This window comes from Phasianus colchicus, chromosome 1 (assembly GCF_987193195.1).
Source record: "Phasianus colchicus chromosome 1, bPhaCol1.hap1.1, whole genome shotgun sequence".
Classification (NCBI taxonomy): Eukaryota; Metazoa; Chordata; class Aves; order Galliformes; family Phasianidae; genus Phasianus; species Phasianus colchicus.
The window spans coordinates 56,689,369-56,710,336 of NC_143436.1; the positions used below are offsets into that span (position 1 = coordinate 56,689,369).

Genomic DNA, 20,968 nt, shown 5'->3' on the forward strand with positions numbered 1-20,968 from the left:
AGTAAAGACTAAATTGCACTTATCTTAATGCTTTGGTTTGCTCTTCCCTCAAGTTTATTAAGAAAATATATATTTGGGATCCTTTAGAACACATACATAGGTTTCCATTTCTTTTTGTCTTGCTTGTAATTCTCATTCACAATTCCATTTCAAGAATGTTTAGTGAGAAAGCTTATTTTTTTTTCCTACCTGAATATTCAGAAGTGGCCCAGAACAACTTCCCAAAAAACTTTTTGCCTAAAAGTCACAGAATACTTAAGAATTTCAAAACCCAACGATAATAGCAAAGGAATAAAAAGAATGCTAAAATTACAGGGACAGCCCAAGACTGTACCAGTCAATCTGCTGCACACTGAAAACAGAAAGAAAAGCCAACAGCTATCTGAAATACCTAGTTTTAAACACAGAGGTTTGTTTTGACTGTAGAAAATCCTTTTCTCTCTCAAACCTGATTTGAGTCTAACTCTGGTTAATTCTGTTTTCACATTACTGTCTGTGCTTAGGTATGCATTGTGGCCTCAGAATATGTGGAGAATTAGATTGCATTTGACCTTTATATCCCTCAGACAATTTGGTCCTTTCTTACACTACCACAGCTACCTAGGCAACTTCCATGGTTATGCATTTTGATACAGACATTTGCCCCCAAAAACCCAAAAAATAAATAAAAGCAACAAAAAAAACAAACAAACCAAAAAACACCAACAATCACCTATTTCTCACAACAGCAACAGCTTTACACCAGTCTCACATATGCTGCTACTTAAGCCCTCATGGCTCTGTCCCAGAACCCAAACTTACTTACTCTCCCTACACTGCATCCATTTGATCATTTAAGCCAAGACTGAAACCTAATTTCCCATTCAGATCCTCCTTGGGAAAGTTACATTTCATCCACTACCCTCTTGAGAAAGGGAGGAAGGGTAAGGAACCTAGTAGGTCATACATACTACTTTCAGATAAAGCCACAAGAAGAGAACATCACCCAAAGTTCACAGCAGGCAGCTAGAAGGCAGTACACAATTAATACTGGGGATTTAGCAGCACATGTTTGAACAGACAGCTCTGCAAAGCCTTGTATTACTCACTCCAATACAACACCAAAGCCAGCTAGTTACAGTAGATCAGACTTACAGCAGCTGTACCTTCCTACTTCAAGGAAAGAAAAGAGGAAGTATTTGTTTACTACCCTTTCAGGATGTCTTGATGTACAGAAGGCCAACTTCTTATCTGAAGAGACTTGTCATGTTGTAAACATTTCTAGTGGAGCTTGGGTTAGCAACACTTGTAAGAAAACCCTAATGAAAATAAATTGTTATATATTTACCCATATGTTGAGGAGCATATGGCTAATGCATTTAGACACTGCTCATGAAGTTAAAACTCAGCTAAATTTGTTGGCTCATGGATAATGACTGTTCTCAACAACCAATCTGAGCTGCCTATAATTTTAGCATTATAGCTGATACCTGGCCACTATTATAAAAAGTACTGATGCTGCTGACATAGAACTTCTTTTTCTGATTATAGATTTCTATGCATCAGAATAAAAAGTTGAGCAGCATATGATGCCATTAAATTCCAGATTTACAGGTAACAAAACAGAGACTGCTCTAATTCACAGCACTACTGAGTTGACTGCTTTCTGTTTTAATTTCAAGGATTAATAGATTTGACATTTATTTCAATCCTACTTTCTCCAAGCCAGTGTTGCACTGATGTGAATATAGCCAAAACTCAACAGAAGATGCTGAGGCCTAAGAAATGTTTTCACTTTAAGACCATGTGCAGAAGCCCATGAAGTTCACTACAACAGCTTGTTTGGTCACAACACCACTGAGCTTTTCTTCAAGGTGAAGAGCATGACTTGCATGATCAGAGGAATTTTGGAGTTCAAGGCAAATTCCAGTTATGCTGGGATTATCTGTATGCTGCTACCACTGAAATTCCACATTATCTTAATTCTCTTAACTATTGTGTAACACAACTGTTTCATGTCCATTGTTGCTACACTGCATGCCAGAGCTTGTTTTAATTCAATAGTATGCATTGCTTAAAGAGTAGGCTATTGATAATACTCAGGACTTTTCTGTGACTAACATGCAAATACAGTCTCCAAGAAGCACAATACATGGCAAACTTCCCCTACATCACTCCCAGCAGTCACATGTCATTTAAGTGATGCAGGCCTCTACTCAAATGGATACTGGGTAGCCATTTCTCTGCTGCCACCAAAAATAAAAATAAAAAAAATAAAAAAATCAAGGAGAAATGGATTTCTATCAAGAATGGAATGAAATCACAAAGAATCATGATGAACTCGTAAATTAATCTTATTCAGATATCTTCAGACCAGAGCTCAGGGCTGCCAATGGTTCGCAATTCTATTTGCTCTTCATCTATTGTCAGATCATTTCAATTTCTTCCAGCCTTCAAACTGTCTGCTCTTTTAAAGACAGCAGTAACATTAGTCTCCCAAAATCTACCAGAGAATGTCCCCAAATAAGTCACTTAAGCACTGAACAAAGTGTTTCACCATAAACAGATGACAAAGCAAGACATATGTACCAGAATATCATCCATGCCAGTCATTTTGCAGGCAGGTAAAAAGAAGCACAAGGTAAAATAAAAGAAGGAGCTTTGCTTATCCAGAAAATAAGAACCTTTTCCCCAGTCAGACTTGCCCAAAAACACTCTGGGAGTCTGGGAAAAGCTAGGAACACGACTGAAGGGGGAGATTTTTCTCCCCCACTTTGCTGTGATGCCACTGAAAAAATCCCGCTTCCATATAGTTGTTAAAGCCCTTTGCATATAGATAGCAATTGCCACAGCCTTCCCTCCTTACTTCAAGTGAGAATAAAGTATGCCAAAAGAAACTGCCAAAGCATAGCTAAGAGAATACCAAAGATATGATGTTGCTCATCAATGAAATCTTCATCCCCTTTGAAAGGCAACTACTCCACTGTTTCTACAGGAGACATTCACCCAGCTGTCTGCAGTACCACCCAGTACTGCAAACAGAACAGCAGCAGGGCAGGCAGAAGGTACACAGCAATAAACTGTTCTTTGGACTACAAAAGGCAAAGCTCAGATCATTCTCCTTTCAAAGGAACAAAATATTTCAAGAAAGCAAAAGCATCTTTCACAACCACTACCCTTGGGTCACCATTACCTACCAGCAAAGCAGCAGTGATTCACCTTTTTTCCATCACATAAGACCTGCCAGTTGCTTTGTGCCTCATAATACTGTCTCCAGCTTCCATAGAGGTTATTTACGGAGAATCTGTTGACGTCATATCAGGGATACTTCATGAACATAGCTATCAGATACATCAAGTGCAAGAACGTCAAGGATATCAAGCCTGTACGTAAGTCTGTCTGAGGAGTACACACTGCTCCCCCAGAGGCTCTCCCTGCTGAGGCCCCACAAGCATGGTAAGTAGCTGGTATGTATGAGCCCTAGCACAGCTTTGTCTAAAGCCATTCTGAGAAACCAGAGGCTCTGCTCTTGCTGAAGGGTGCTTGTGGCATTTAGTCAGTTAATTGCTATGTCTCAGCCTCCTGCAGGTTAGGTTCCATCAACCAGGTACTATTCTGACTTTGTCAGGTAATCCAACAATGCTAATATCTGATCAAAGAAGGTGGCAGAGATTATCAGCTGAAACTAGGAAAATATACATATTTGAAGTGGAGAGAGACTGTACAAACAGCTTACAAACACATGAATACACACATTAAAATACATCTAATCCCAAGTTTTCTGTCATGTTGCAGACTGTAAAGTGGCTAGGTTCAGATTTACACCACATGGTGCATTTCTTTTAACATGAACACACAAACAGGCTTCCCAGTTAAGAGGAGTTTCCCCAGGACATAAAGACAACCCAAAGCACCCATGAGGTATAGATGATCAAAATCCACAGTGCATGTGCACAGTCAGAGGAGATATACCAGGCTGGTCACCAATGCCATAGCCACCCTTGCTGGTTCCATGTAGATAGCCACCAACTGGCAAAGCACACGCTCCCTTATCCTGTTTATCTGTGCAAAGCAGCACAAAGCCATATGTAAGCTTTCACTGTCAGTGTAAGCCACATTATTATTGTAATTAAATTCAGGTTCATTGCCTGTGAGCTCCTCTTCCTCCCTCTTCTCTTCCTCCTCTTCCTCCCCCACCCACCATTTGCCTTTCTCCAACCTTGCTTGGGCTTGCATTCTGTGTCATTAAATTCCAGAAGAGTAAATGCTGCAGCCTCTCTCCAAGCACTGAGACACTGCTTTCTAGGCTGAAAATTAGGCACAAGGCTCATTTCATTCCTGCAAGGAGTCAACCTTTTATTTTTCTTTACTTCCTAGTCAACGGAATGCCTGAGGGAAAAAGGTGATGTTTGCTCTCTGCTTCCTTGCTACATTCCCCCCTTGTCCACTCCTACCCACCAGCCATAAAACAACATGGCCCAAGCAGATCCCAAACTGAAGGCACAACAAAGAGCAGCACAGCCCCCACTCCCATTCAGCAGAAGTGGGCAGCATCAGGGTAGCCCAGGATCCACAAGTAGGCCAGACAGAAATAAACAGAGTAAACAAAGAGTATCCTGTCCAAGCAGAGAGAGGCTAAAGACAGCGATGGCCTTCATTAAAATGCAAGGCAGGGACACAAGCAGCCAGTCCAAAGCATCGCTGGAGCTTGCTAGGAGCAATAGGAGAAGAGCAACACATGTTCGTGCCAACACGGACCCAGTGCATATCACCCAGCCACGTACAGGGCGCAGCCATGTACCTTCCTACCAACTACCCAAACGAGGCAGCCAAGGTGCACCCCAAAAAAGCAGACCAGCAAGCTCCTGGCTGCAGCAGGGCACTGCTCTGAGGCTGGACAGAGTACAGTTACAGTACCAGGCCCTAAGCTGCTCAAATGTCAGTGCCAGTGGCATTTAACAACAGCACAGCTGCCTTCTAAGAGATGAGAAATGGGGAGAAAGGCACAGCAGAGCCATAGCAACAGGTCCAGTGTTCACTGTGTTTCTTCAGGAGGAAGGGTAACACAGCATGTGTGCGCTCCATTTTCAGTGCATTTGTTGCATAGTAAAATATTTACCCTGCAAATTAACAGGACAGTTCTGCTTAGTATTTCTGCAACCTGCCCTTCTCACTTATACACTAGTATGGGTTTCAAAGCCCATGCTGTGCATATCTTTGTGAAATATCTTTGTTTTATAAAGAAGGTAAAAAAGCAGCTTTCCAGATTGTTAAGAAAAATACAGTACATGGAGAGATATGGGAACAGTCAGGAGCTCCTAGCAAAACACTGGTCTGTCCACTGCAAGTCTGCTCAGTTATTGGGAAAACTGAACACGCTGCTTTTTTTGAACAGTCTAATCATATTTACTATTACATCAGACTTACCCACCACAAATTGCTCTCATGCAATGGAAAAAATTTTAATCTAATACCTTAGACTCAGATGATTTCCCAGCTGCAGAACTACAATAATTTCATATCTTCTCATTTTTTAGATAAGCTGATTAACGGGGATATGTTTTAGATTCAGGGTGCAATTATCTCACTCTATTGTACTTGAGAGAAAAGTGGCAACATACAGTAAAACAACATTGTTTTCCCCAGATCAGCTGTTAAAGTCTACTTCTCTGTGATGGAAATAGGCCTTTCTTGTTGCCTTTCCCTTATCCCCTTAACTTTCAGCACTTCCTCTTCCTTTCTTAGAGACACTACATTATAGCAACTCTTATTTCAGGCATTTCTCAGGCAATTTATTTTCTTAAAGAAAAAAATGAGTCTTAAAAAAAATCTCACAGAGAAGACATTTTCTCATTTAAAATACATTTCAAAGTTTATTAAAAACCTCAATCCAGCTCCACTGGTCAAATCCTGCTTGTAGCATTCATTCATTTTCAGGCTCGCTTACAGAATAATAACGATAGCAAAGAACCATAAGTCCTGATGTTCTGTTAACATATATGGTAGAATAAAATGAGAACGTTCACTAGCATCTGTAAAACTGATTCACACCCATGTAAGCAAGGGAAAAAGAAAGACAGTTCTTGAATTTATGCCATTACAAAAACGCTTATTCCTACAATTTTGCCAAGAGCTTTGGTAATCTTTTCTTAAATCCCCAGTTTTGAGATTTGGTTACATTAGAGGGACTCACCTTGCATCTCCATTTTTCCCTTAAATTTCTAGGGATGATTCTAGAAGGAAAGTTCAAAGTCTCAAGATGAGCACACTCTTTAATGGCAGCCTTCCTCTCTTTCCAGCATGTTGCTGTGAGTACTACTGCTAAACAAGTAGCCACAAGTACAAGTCCAGAAGACATGGCAAAATACGAGAAAAGGAAGATTACAAAGAGACTAGATTCATCCCTTCCTATTTATATTGGCTAGAAAACAATAGACAGGATAGATGGTGAAACATTGTTGTGCTGGACACACAGCCTAGAGGGGCTCAAGTTCTCGCATCATCATTCAACTGCTCAAAAATCCTATCTGGCATTCTTATTCTTTAAGACATGATTTCATGGCTACCTTTAATTTTTGTTTTTACTCATAATTTAGTAAAATCATACCATTGTTAGCCTGTTATAAGCACTTTCAATGAATGCAACACTGGTAATGAAATCTGCCTAACAGATACAGATAATAGTTCAGAGAAACTTTCTGCTCATCCACTGGTAACAGTGTAAGCCTATCTACAGCATAACAAAATAACTTAGGCAGCTTCTCCTACAGCAAGAGCTAGCAGGTAACTAATATTAACAGGATTTGCCACCAAAGAATGAGTCACTTCATCCCATCCAGCCGATTTTAAACCAGAACAATGAGGGTGAACTGGTCTATATTCTATACAATTGGCATCCTCTGTATCTCAGAGTCATCCTACCAATTCCATTCAAATGAATGAAGAGGAAGTAAGTCCACTTTTTATGCTATTTTCTAAATGAAATCAGATGTACATATAAAACTGGTATTTAAGTGGGTTTTACCTAATAATGAGTCAGATATCGACAGAACAATCACCATGAAAACCAAAGTAAGAGGCACTACATTCTCATTAATAATTCAAATCTCAGCATGGATATTGATGACTATGCACTTAAAACAGGATATTGGGCTGCAGCTGGAGTTAGCCCAGATTTCCTGAAAAGTTGTTAGAATGAAACAGACACATCTGGGAGACTTTATTGTAGAAGTCTGTAATACAATGGAAAGCACAGCAATGACAGCAGAGTGACAAGGTCCTAAGCTGGAGCAAATGAGGATTTGCTCCCATACAACAGCTGTGGGCACAGAAATAAAGAAAAGAAGCTGCTTATCTTCAGAAAGCCTCAGGTACATAGGTATCTGTAGCAAGACATCCTTGCTTCCACTGCCAACCCCCAAATGAAGTCTGGGTAGATCCTGTCTCTAGCCCTTCTGGTAACTCAGGTGCATTGCACATGCCTGAACTCCCCTGGGTTGGCCTGCCTTCCCACCAGGTGCTCAATCACTATTTCAAACACTGACTTAGAATTGCCACTAGAGTCCAACCAGAAAAATGGCAGCTTCTCATTATTGACAGCATGTGGACAATCAGAAGCATTACAGACTCTAAGCAAGAAACAGAACAGATCAGCGTGAACAGACTAACAGGAGGTGAAGGGAGAGAAGTGTAAGTGAATTAAATCTGATGGCAGAATCTACAGTGCTTCCCCTCCCAGTCCAGGAAGGCAATATCCAGAGCACAAAGCAATAGCATCCAGTGATCTCTGACTCCAGTTACTGCTTACAAGCAAGAAACATTACAAGCTTTAAAATAAATGTGTACTATCAGCAAAAACCCAAACAAATAGAAAGGTCATGTGAGCCAAAACCACTCAGAACAAACCAGTTGGGGCTAGTTAACATAATCTGCTCTATTCACATAACTAAGTTTGTTTCACTGAGTGCATGAACTTTCTTGGAAAAGCTCAAGTAATTAACTGTAGGAGCTTATGCATTTTCTTTCCCCTCAAGTTTATTTTACCCTGAAATTAGTGCTGTTTGCATACAACTGTTCCTACAGACTTGCTCAAAAAGCTGTGTTTTCCTTGTTCTTTCCAGAGGGAGATGCTTACAGAGATGGTAGTACTGAACATAGGGTCCCCTTCAATTCCTCCTACTTCCTAGTCACTCTTCCCATCATTTTGGATAGATAGAAATGAAACTATTTATTACCTCACGGAAAAAGAGCAGGTTTCCAATGAAGGGAAGAGGTGGGGGATGTCTGATTCCCACTTTGCTTAGTTTGGAGAAGGCTGAGGTGGAATACCTGGAAAAAATAAGGCAATAAGTTAATTTTTAACCTTGTCATGTTTAAGCTTCCCACACTAATTTGTTCAGGAGGCTTCCCTGAGTTCAGAGAGGGAGAAAATACTTTCAGTGTTGGCCAAAGAGAACCATCAGATTGGTGACAATGCTGCTTGAGACACAGGAACCAGCACTTCTGAGAGAGAAGAAGAATGAAGGGACTTAAACACAGGCCTGCAAACTGGGCAGTTAGAATAGAGAGCTACTCCTCTTCCCCTGGAAGGTCTTTTAGAATCATAGAATGCCTTGGGTTGGAAGGGACCTCAAAGATCACCATAAATGCATTGTAAGTGAATCATAAAAGTCATGTGAGATTATGGCAAGACTGAAATGGGAACTCCCAGGTATAGCTGGGAAATAAGCAAAATAGATCTTCACATGATTATTTTCTTCTTCTTCTGTCACCACTACCTATACAGGAACAGAACAGGAATTCAAACTAGTCACAGTTGTGAGTGAGCCAAGACACTGTCAGTGTTTCCAAGTCAAGCCTAGTATTTGGGCCAGATATGCTGATTAAGTGATTTTCCAGCTGCCAGTCAGCAAATTAAACAAAGATTAAAAAAAAAACCACAGGGAAACAAAACACAGACTGAAAAGCTTCATGCATCCCTTGTTTCAGATGGAATTGTAGCATGTCAACAGAGACAATAACGGGTAGGGGAGGAAGCAACCCCAAAGCCTTCTCCTCTTTCTTTCTTAATACACACAATAAATTTAAGTCAGTGGATTTCAGGTAGCAAAACCTGTAAGTGCAAGAGCTGACTGCAGCAATTTTGATTAGCCAAAGACACATTAATACTGATTGTTATCATGCTGAACACTATCACCAGGAGGACCTGTGTAAAAGATCATTAAGATTAATAAACACAGTATCTTGATTAACACCCCAGCTCAGAGCAATAACAATTTTAAAGCATTCCTGCAGCTGTCCCCGCTCACTCCACGATGTTTCCACATCCAGTGCAGTTTTGGTAACTGCAAACCACGCTTCTTTGAGAGGAAGATGAAGTATGAGAGCAGAGCCCCTCCTAACAGGGCAGTTCTGAACTACTAAGTGGTCCTTTAGCTTTGAAGCACAAAGATGGTGGGACTGGGGATCAAATTAAATCAAATTAAATTAAAAACCATGAACTGAATATAGTGTAGGGGTCATGGTATCAGCTGCTTTAGGCTGCTGACTTCTACAATTCATCTGAATTACACAACAGAGACACAGTCAGGAGCAGTGCCCTCGGATCCCAGTGAGCTGACTCCCCTACAAAGCCCAGCTGACAGTCTTGACTTTGAAGACTGTGCTAACCCACTGCTACAACATGAACATCTCTGCTTTCATATCCCATAAACTACATATGCCTCATTTGAAATACCCCACATAATGCAGGCAACATTCTTCTTTATTCAAATGGGTAAATAATTCATAAATCTTGGGGCGCAGGAAGGATGGAGAAGAGGAAGGAGTTGGTGTTAGAAAAGGGTTCTTCCCTGGCAGGTGGGAAAAAGAATGCAGCTAGAAAAAGAAACATAGGAAATTAAGAGTGTTAAATCTCATTTGACCAACAAAACAGAATGGGACTTAAGTAACTAGTCAGTAGCTTTTTGTATTTCAATTTCTTGAGAAGATTTCCTGCAGCACAATACCAATTTTCTTAATGGATTTTCTTTTGTGGAAGATACTTTTTAGAAATTGCAATCGGAACATACAGATATGATTATTTTTAAATAGCAATCATGTTCTCTCACCGAGGCAGCAGAAACTTTTTCAAATGTAAACCTTCTGAATAGAAGGGATGTGTCTTCAGTCTGTGTCAAAACACTACTTCAGTATTACAGGGTATTTTGAGGAAAAAAGGCACATAAGTCAACATTTATTATAGTTTTTATATATATTATTGACTTTTCTGGCTACTTAACTGCTTTTAAAAAGTTTTTTATTTTTTATTTTAAATTGAAATAGCTGACATGCTTGGGAAAAAAAAACCCAACACATTCTAACATCAAAATGACAAGCAGCCTACACGATGCATTTTCCTCCCCATAGAGAGAATTTTTTTGCTGCTGTTTGAAATCTGCCTAAAGTGCCTTTGTGTCACAGCAAAGTCCTCATCTTCTGTATGTAAACAGCAGAAGAGATGAAAACCTATCTGAACGGAAACCAGTCAGTTTTGCTGCACTTTTTACTGGATGTTTTCAATGTAGAATATGTGACAAGTTACAAAACAGAGCTGGAGCTGGAGCTAACTGCTCATTTCACTGTAGAGTGGACACTGTATACTCCTGTTCTCCCTGCACTGCAAACTGAAACACAAACGTAACAGAATCTTACACTGCACCAATTAATTGATGTGATCTCCAAATACGTAGAAGCAGAGCTAAGGAGAGCAGTGCTCAAAGCTCAGCACCCAGGCTCACAAGACAAGAAGCACACCTGGGCTCTGAGGACTGTTTGTGCTCAGATGAGCAGCCCATCTTTGTCAGCTTCTGAACTGTACTGGCAGCTCCATACCAAGGATTTGCTTTCCTTTTTCCTTCTAAGAGTTTTCTCTGATGGTTTTTATTCAGCTGCACTGGAAGCAGGTTTTCAAAAGGTAGGGAAACAGAGCTTACAATGAGATGGGAAACAGAAGGACAGTAGTCAACCTACACACCGAAGTACACCAACAAAAGGGCAGGGCCAGCAGAAAAAAAAAGAAATCTCATTAATAAATACATACAGCTCTATGCTGCTGAGACTTCAGCATATTTCTGGCGTTATTGAAATATCTGTAGTTTTGCAGAAAAAAGTATGCAAGCACTGAAGGACAGACTATGTTGCATGCACAGAAAGATTTAATATTACAAGGTATCATTTTAAGAGCTTCTTTCCTTCCCTTATCTCTGTCATATTTCAGCTCATGCCCACCAATTTGAGGGGGTGGGAGGAGGAAAAAGAGGAGATCTGGGGGGGAAGGAAGGGGAGTTTAAAAAGAAAAAGAAAAAAAGAAAAAAAAAATCTGTACTGTGTAACACCAAATGAACATCAGCAGTGTGTGCATCTGACAGCTTCATGGCAGAGGCTTTGCCTCTTCAGCCAGACGAGACTGATAACTAGAAGGGGCTAATTTATGTGATTCATCTACTCAGCACACCCATGACACACATTTGGCCAGCTGCTTGCGGAGCTGTGCACGAAGAGTGCAGGAAGAAGATTGGCCAGATTTTGTTGCTGGAAGGGGAGGTAGGCTAGAAGCTGGAGGAGTGCAAACAGGCAGGATTGCCTGGCAGGTAGTCACATCTCATTCACCTCAAGAATCACAGAATTACAGAATCCTTAGAGTTGGAAGGAATCTCTGAAGGCCATCTAGTCCAACTCCCCTGCAATGCACACAGACACCACAGCTAGATGAGGCTGCCCAGGGACTGATTCAGCCTTACCTTGAAAGTCTCCAAGGACAGGACATCCACCACAATACTAGGTAACCTGTGACAGAAGAAGCTGGATATCTAAATGAAACAGTTCGGAATCTGCCTCATCACCAGCAGGAAGTCTTATTTCTCAATCTGATGCTTTGTGTGTTAATATATCTCAAAAATGTATCCGTTATCAGGCAACTTCCAAAATAAAAAATGCTGATTCTATATGTGAGCACACCAAGGGAAGAAGACCAGCCAGCAGACTAGCAAACAGAAAGGACAAGTCAAGAACTACTTGTTTTTCCCTAAGATGAATAGGATTTGCAAGAAAAAAATGAAAGGAAAAAAAACTCCAAAGATTTACACTATTTTTATTACTTGAAAACATACATTTCCACTTTTCCTGTTAAATGTCACCTGTAGTTCTGATATTTCATCTAAAACAATCTAAAAATAGAAGAGATACTGAAAAGTAACCTAAATGGCCAATGACAGAGAATAACTTCCATACCAGGAATAGGTATCCATCCTATAATATTGGCAAAAGAAGCAAATGACGCAGCATGACAAATACATTTAAGATCCTGCATAACTTAGAGAGGATAAATAAAGAATTATTAGTCATCATTGCTATAAATAAATAACCAAATTAAAAAAAAAAAAAAGCCAGAGACAACAAATACATATTCAGGTGGCAGGATTAAAATGAAGTGCTTTTCCAAATAATCAATATTCTAACTATGGAACTCTTTGCCACAGGATCCTGTCTATTCTAGACACTCAAAAAGCTACCAAAAAAATGGGATTAAATAAAATTAAAGAAAAATCAGCAAGGACTTATTTTGTGAATTTAACAAATATGAAAGAGAGAAAAGATTAAAGGAAAGGAGAAAAAAATATATTTTTGTAAGCAGGGAACTGGTCTGTAAGCTTCTGGCAGCCTAAGAGATAATACTGTTACAAAACCTAACAGATGAAACTTCATACTCTGCTTTTCTAAAGACGATGACAGGAAGGAGTCTTTGTGTAAAGGGAGGGGTAGATAAAGGATAAGACTCCAGTGGCAGCAATATTGACTGGACAACCCAGCACATTCTCATTCAAAGGAGAAATATACCATAATATTTACATACGTAGGGCTTCCTGCACAACTATTCATTTAAAACCCTGGCATTATATTTTGCACAAAGTGACAACACATCAAAAGAAACCAGAGGAACAGCAGTAATGAAGTGGATCAATAAACAATTCAATAACTCTTTAAAGATATACAAATGGCCTCACAGAGCTGGATGCTTTCTGCGTAGATTAAACAGAACTGTTAAGAGAAAGTCAGCACACCAAATACATTCCTGTACACCAGCAAGGGTGACTTCAGCAACATGAAACACAAACTTTCTGCTATAAGACACCGTGTAAAAAATAAGGAGAAGGAATTAAAATGAACAGATAATTATTAGAAGTTGTGATGAATATGTGTGACAGAACAGGCTATCTGCTCCAGCAATCCAGTATTGATCAATACTGCAAGAAAAAGTATTACACAATCTACCATTAAGTGCAATCAATTTGTACAACAGAAATCATTCATGAGTTGCCAAATCTGCATCAGAGTTCAACACACCATTGAAACCACCCCAAATCTCTCTCTCAATAGAAAATGCGTCATTCCTTCTACATCTAAGTAATGCACAACCTAATAATATCTGCAAGCTATAAACTAGGACACGCAGAGAGGAGGGGAGAAAAAAGTGATGCTTTTTAATCTTATTGTTGGGAGCTAGGAGATGTGTTATTTTGGAAGACTGTGTGGGAAAACAAAGTATTTTGTTGAAATAATGGAAATCATACCTGCCAAGTAAGAGATAATCATACATTTTTCACCTATTTGCCTCTATTAATGTATACCCACACTAGATCCCACTTAACACTAGGATGTAGCTTTGCTCAAAGAGGTGATAATATACAAAATAGTATGGTAGCCTCCCAAACTTTACAATGACGGCTCATAAAATATATAAGCCTTCCTTGGAGCCCTGCCTAGAAAGTACAATCTCACCAAGACACTGATATCATCCCTGGGCTGGCGATAGAGTCAGAGTTTCTGCTCTTAGCCCTCTCTGGGAATTTCTGCATTATGGATACTGCATCAAGATCACTGGAGAGCTGCCATCAGACAAGTCTTTACTCTCATCTCATGCTCGGGACAAATGATATAGGAAAGCATTATTCAGTCCCAACAGAGGAACACAAAGAGAACCGGTTTTGAAAGTGGGTATTCCAGTATGCATCGCAGCCAATGAGGGTATCACCTCTCACTATCACCTCCAGCAACTGAACTCACAGGAAAAATAAAATAGAATTTTAAAAACTCAGCTATCCATCCCCACAAGACTTAAGCACTGAAACAGAAGACAGAAAATTGAGGAAATTAACTCTTTTCTTATCACCTGTTCTAGTAACTGTGGTCAAAGGCTACCAAATTGCCCTTTGCTGTTACCCAGCAGTTGCTCTAGTGAAAACGAAGAATTCTGCTGAAAGGAAATATATCTGGATGTGCAGAGTATTCATCTCAGAGGAAAAAATGACTACTGCTCCTATAAATAAATAATCCACAAGTAACGTTTCAATATATTCTAAAGGTAAGCTTCAAAAGAGTCTTTAGCCAGCTTGGGATAAAGCTGAGTACTGCAATTTCTCTTTCAATTGCAAAAAACCAATACTTTTATGGGTTTGTGGGGTTGTAACACCAGTTCTAGGGGTATTAAGAGCTTCCACATGATGCTTGCTCTTCTTAATCACTTGTCTGCACTCCCCATGTTGGGATTTTGACATAACTGCACAAGAATAAGACAGACATTACACACAGGGGCAGATGTTTTCCAGCTGTGAAACAAAAGTGACCATAGGATTATTATTCCTGGTGCATTAGCAAGTGCTTTAATGAAATAATGTGCAGGAAAGGCCAAATTATATGCCCAGTATCACATTTATCCTTCATCTATCTGCTAACAATCCTTTTTTAATCCATACTGTTCTGGTCTGCTGAACAATTCTTTTAGTGTCTCTTATCGTAAGAGACCTGATAGGCTCAAGGGACTAAATGTAATAAGGCTGCAGGTTGTCACGGTGTGTTTAAAGTTGCTTTGATTTAAAAAACAAAACAAAACAAAACAAAACAAAACAAAAAAAAATAGAAGTGAATCAAGGCCAATTAAATGAGAGAAAAAAGAAAGAAAAAGAAAAAAAGACCATACAGAAAAGCAACATGCTTTACCATGCTCCAGAGAAGCCCAGGGAGAGACAGATGGTCTGTACAGCAGGCCAATGACAATATTTTATCACTTCTCAGAGTGCAGCCCCTTCACACTGGGCATTGACTTTTCCAAATAAAGAGCAAATGAACAAGTCATAAATCCATAGCCTCATCCCTTCATTGTGAGCTCGACATTTTTAAACAAGATGATGGAGGTCAACAGCAGTTGCATCATTACATCTCTATGGTATCCCTGGTAAAACAGGTGGGACCTCTATCCTGTGTGGACATGAAGGAAGGGTGTCCACAACAGATCTGGAGTTTAATGCACGTGGGAGACCATAACAAATATCCACAGGAAACCTGGGTCAGAGCTGATAGCTGAGCTGAGCCCTCTAAGCCCACTGCCTTAATGACAGAACTGGCCTTCCTTTTGCTCCCTGAAACCATGGGTACCATAGCTTTCTTGAGCATCAATTTCCTCTTCCCTACCTTTCTTCACACAGATATTGTGATGCCCACCGTGAGAATGGTACTATCTCAAGGCCATGAGTGCTGTCATATTCTCAAAAGTGCACTCATACCTCAGCTGTCTTTCAGAACCATTTAAAATCCACGCCATTGTGCCCGGCAGCTCTCTTGATGTCAGTTCCCTGACAGCAGCAATAAGCTTTGGAGCTGAGGCATGGTACCACATTCCTCAGGGGCAGCAGTGCATCCAGAGCACTCAGTGGGCATAAGGTCTGCACGGCCTTGCACTCTGACAGAGAGAGGAAAAGGACAAAACTGCTCCCAGAGGCTCAGAGTTACTCAATGCCTCCAAGCCTGAGAGGCCTTCCTCAGTTGAAGATGAGGTGTGGAACACAGGACTTCCTCCTTTTGTCAGACCTGCCAAAACAAAGTGCTTCTGGAACAAACCTCCAGGCTTCCCCAAGTGGTCTTCCCCTCTTGTAACCTCAACACTTCTGACAGACTGCAGGAACAATTCACCTCCCTGTGACAGTTCTCAAAAAATGCACATAGACCTCATGATTACACTGCATATGAATTGATTATATTATTATTATTTTTATTTACTTATTCAAGTTAACATCAAGGGGACACCATTCATTCAGTGCATGGAACATTGCAGATGTGCAGATTAGAAATGGATGTGATAAGAGAGCCAGAGATCATTTCAAAATGTACAGAGTGCCTGAATTAATGTTCCACAGCTCAACTTCACTCTGGCATTTCCCAACTTTCATGTGCTTGACTTTACAATCTCACTCACTAATGTGCCTTTAATGCAACTTTCTCTATGCAAGTTCTCAGGTTTTTAAAGAGCTCATTAAAAATCCATCGTTTTGCATCACTTTGCATCCCGAGGGGTCATCAATAGACCCTGGACCCACAGCAGAGCCCTGTGCCAAATGAGCTAACAGCAAAGCTGACAGGAGAAGCAGGTTGTCTTTCACACAAGGGAGCTGCGAGGCAGAGGGCCTCTCCAGTAGTTCCTCAGGGAGAAAATGCAGCAAAAGGGAAGAATTCCCCAATCCATTCCTGCCCATCTCATCTACCCACCCTCCTCCATGCAACTCCTCACCCCACTTCCTTCTTCTTTAAATCCATTCTTGTCAGACCGCTTGCACAAGTCCCCTTCTTTCTCATCACAGCAACATTCCTACAACTCAGGCGTTCCCTCCTGCCTGGATGTGTTGCATGCAGTTGGTGGTCAAGCCAAGAGGAAGAGGGCTGGTGGAGAGGTACAAGGCTCCCTGCCTTGTGCCCAAATCTCGCTGATGCTATCACACAAGGGACCAGCTACAGAAAGGGTTTTGAGTTCCTGCAGTTGGAGCAAGCTGAGCTGCACGCAGGCACTGGCTTCCCAGAGGGTGGGAATATGCTTAGCAAAGACAGAACCAGAAATATTAACTTCAAGTTACATATATACAAAAGAAATTCCAATGAATGTGTGCTAACTGCAAATTTTGGAAGGAGTACAGCTGACTCAGACTTGCAAGAGAAAGGCAAAAGATATATCCACTGACACAAACCACCTCCTACCACTAAATATTGAATACCTCTGTCAAAGCATAGGAAAATCAATATGAAAATCAAGTATCACCTCTCAATAGTATAAATACTACACAATCCTAAAAATAAAGCAAGGAAAACAACATTGTTCTTTAGCCTTTGTCTCAGAAATCATGGAGCAACTTTTATCTGAATTTTTTCAATAATTCTTCCTATGGTGAATACTAGCCCTGGAAAACTTCAAGCCCAGCTGGTTAAAGTTTGATAGAGTAATAGGCAATTGAAAATAGAGTTGTATAATGGGAGCATCACACAACCTTAATTTGTAGTGCTCTCAGACCCGCCTATAATTAAGTATGCCAGATTAGAAATAAAGAAAGTGCTGGTTCAGACTAAGAGCTCACATAAAAGTCTCAGCTTATAGCTAGTTATTTTATGCAAGTTATAATCTATTATACTAGGGGGTGACAATGACAACACTGTCTGACCCTTAATTGCAGAAGAGATGCTGTAATACTGTACATTACCAGACAGTCTAAAATAAAATTGAAATTAATACTGGAGCCTGCCTGGCACCCATGACTTGTGAACCAGGAGTACTCTGATGCCACAAGGAGAAAGGCTGCCTCTGATTTTCTGTTCTTGCTCTGACTTTCACTCCTCTGTTCCTCTCCTTTTCCTTTATTTCCAGTATGAAACAAAGACATCACAATGATTACATTACACTTCTTTCCCTCCTTTTCATTTCCACATCGTGCAGATACAAGAGGCACACACACCTCTGGAGGAGTGATCCCATGGCCCGGCAGGCAGTTGTAGCTGACACATTAAGTAGCATAGAAGTACCCACTGGAAGCGGGAATGCTTCAGGGAACAAATGACAATCTGCTATATCATGAAATAGTGCTAGAGCTGGCAACAAAGCACCAGGATTAAGTGAGAGAAGCTACCAACACATGTTCTAAAATTGCAAGTCTAGAGCATAATATTTTCCTGCGTAACGCCACTAGAATTAAAGTGAACGGTGTCTGAAGAGCTCCCTTAGTGAAAAAGTGCAAAGCTCTATGGTCACCAAGGAGCAGTATCATTAATTACTGAGGGAAGAAAGAGGTGATCCTTCTTCCCTTGAGCCTTTGCAAACGGGAAGTTTAGAAGCTGGGCCCAAAGGCTTGCAGAAATATAAATAAATAAACCCAGCCTCTTCTTTGCACTTTACTCACATCTCCAGGAGGTACCCATGGGCTGGTAAGAGTTGACACAGGAGGAACACTAGATCAGTCCTTTTCATAGCATGCATTCATCATGTAAGAGATAATGTGAATAGGGACAAGGTATAGGCATAAATTCTATTCCCTACCACAGCAATAGCAGAAGACCCTTTAGCAAGAGTAGGCATGTGACAGGAAGAGCAGAGAAACTATTTTAATCAACTTTCAGTGTGCTTCAGCAGGCAGTCACCATCCCCAGCTTGAATAAGCTATTGTGGGCCACTAGCCAAGGCTGATAACTACTACAAAACAGAAGGTAGTTAGTTGAATTGATGCCAAAGGCAGCCAAAGGAAAAGCAGAATTTCAAACACACTGGATGAAAGGATCACAAGAAGCAAACTTCAAGGAGATACTCTGAATTCAAAATCTACCTAAAAAAAAAAAAAAATAGACTCAAGCATTGCTCCCAAGTGCCATTCAGATTAAACGCAAAACAAAAGCGTGTGGGGTTTCCCAGAGCTTTGAATCACCCATTTGAACAACAAGGGGACTGGGCAACTGACTACTGCAGGAATAATGCACAAAGCATTAAACATAGTGCAAGCAGGACTGAAAGGTATTTTCCTTCTTTAATCACTGAAAAATGCAGCTGTATTGTGCGTTTCTTGTAAAACAGCCGGTTGGGCTTTTCAGACAGAAGTGTACTTTGTAAGCTGACATGTTCCTCTCTGGCCTGGTAGTTATTAAAATAATGCTTGTTGCACATTATCTCATCTTCTGACTGTGTTCTGAAGTCCATCCTGGCCATCCCTCCATGACACAAACAAACTCCAATCCTTACAAATAATTCACTTAACTTCATAAGGAAACCTCTGTTCAAGTCAAATAATTTTCATGTACAGGTTGACATGAAAATGGTTTTCCTGGAACAGAGCTGATTTGCATTGCTGAGCATATGACAGCTCACTCCGTGGTCTGCTTGTGTGGATCACCCATAACCCACAGCAGTCCTATTTTTCCATGAAGCTGTTGAACACATGACAGGAAGAGCTAATTTTAATGAAGTGTCTTAGCTGCTGTATCAGTCGTGTTCCTTCTTCAACTGTTTATCCGGCAGACCAGTGGATGCAGTGTGTAACCACTGCTCCCTGCTAACTAAAGAAAGTCCATTACTATTGCCTGCTTCTTTGGCTCTTGGGTCTTTAATATCTGATGTGCTGCAGCACAAGTAATATGCCATATGAATCCATTACTGAGCTGCCCAGCACTTCTCAAAGGCCGCACTATTGCACTCCTGTCCCAGCTCACCCTCTGTCATTTGAACAGTTTCTAACATTGTTGGCACAGGAAAGTAAAAGTCTTCAACACATCAACAGCAGACTTGCTGAGACCGTGACAATCTCCCCTTTACACTGCACAGCAGAGCCCTGATCACTGACAAGGATCCTAGCTCCCTCTAAAGTGAACATGATAAATAAATCATCAACACAGGGTCCTCTAACGGGGAGGGAAGCCTGCATACTATCAGCCGATTACTTTTTAACCACCAACACGGTCTAGAACTCCACAGGGAGGTAACAAAAGCGAGTCGTTACTGTGGGCAGGAGAGGCAGGAGGACAGCTGAAGCCTGCAGAAGCCAGTTTGCTTTACCCTCTCCGCAAGAGCTTGGGTGCGGATCAGTGATAATTTTAAGAGGCAGAACAGACAAATGAGAGGCTTTAAAAAAGTTTAAGAAGTTGATAAAAATAATAGGATCGACAACAGAACTGAGATCTAGAACAGAATAGCGTAAAAGCAGGGTTTGATACAAACTACAGAAATCTTGGCAGAAAGAAAGAGGTTTGTTGTGAGAAAGGCGAAGTTTAGGAAGTCACATACAGAACACAGGATGCAGGATCTTCAACATCACATCAAGCCACAGTGCAAATAAGGAGGAGACTCGGATACCAGGGAATGTGTTCAGTAATTATTACAGTTGGATTTCTGTATTTCTTACACTAATAACTATATATATATTTTTTTTTAATTTCTTTTTTAAGGGCTAATTACAGACCCGCATTGTTATTTCCAGCTTTAGTTTCTCTCCAGTGAGCTAACAATAAACATGAAGCTAGAGGCCTGGAGACAAATACCTCCAATTACTGCTGGGAAGTTTGAGTTTTGTGCTTCTCCTACATTAAACTAAGCTAGAAGATCTAATCACAGCAAAAAAAAGCAATGGGTTAAAAGCTTTGAATTGGAAGAACAAGGAAAAGGCTCTGAGAAGAAAGTATTGGCACAATCCATTCAAAACAAGTGAAATGGAGCACTATATAATATACTGTGCCAAACATGGTATACTGGAAAAAAGCGACCCTCACTGGCCACTACTAGAGCTCAGAAAACGCTTTGACAGTAATGAGTCCCTAAAGTGGTAAGTCAAAAAGTGGCTGCAGTGTAAAGGCCTGGGAAAGATGATGCATTCCCATGATGGCATACCACACTGCATAATGGCAGTTTTATTTAGCTATTCCCAGTATAGTTGCATAGTGCGTAACTCAAGCTGGGCTACTTTTGAAACCTTCAGAAAGCCCTAATCTTATATTAATGCATACATCCATATACAGCCCCACTCACCGTGTCTGCTCAAGTCCTCAGAGAACAAAATGAGTATTTAATAGATTTGTGTGTCTTGCTTGCTGTTTGTTTTCCACGTGGAGTTCTGTATGTCATGCTTTCATTCACACTGAGCATCTGTCTTTTACATGC

General features: G+C 40.5%; 1 protein-coding gene across 3 annotated transcripts in view; it reads right to left on the minus strand.

The window, feature by feature from the left end:
- TBXAS1 (thromboxane A synthase 1) overlaps positions 1 to 20,968 on the minus strand; it is a 244,181-nt gene that overhangs the window by 171,557 nt on the left and 51,656 nt on the right. For all 3 annotated transcript variants that reach the window (XM_031589765.2, XM_090143922.1, XM_090143912.1), the window contains one exon: positions 8,214 to 8,307. In XM_031589765.2, coding sequence (XP_031445625.2) covers positions 8,214 to 8,307 — 94 coding nt within the window. The remainder of the gene's footprint in view (positions 1 to 8,213; positions 8,308 to 20,968) is intronic.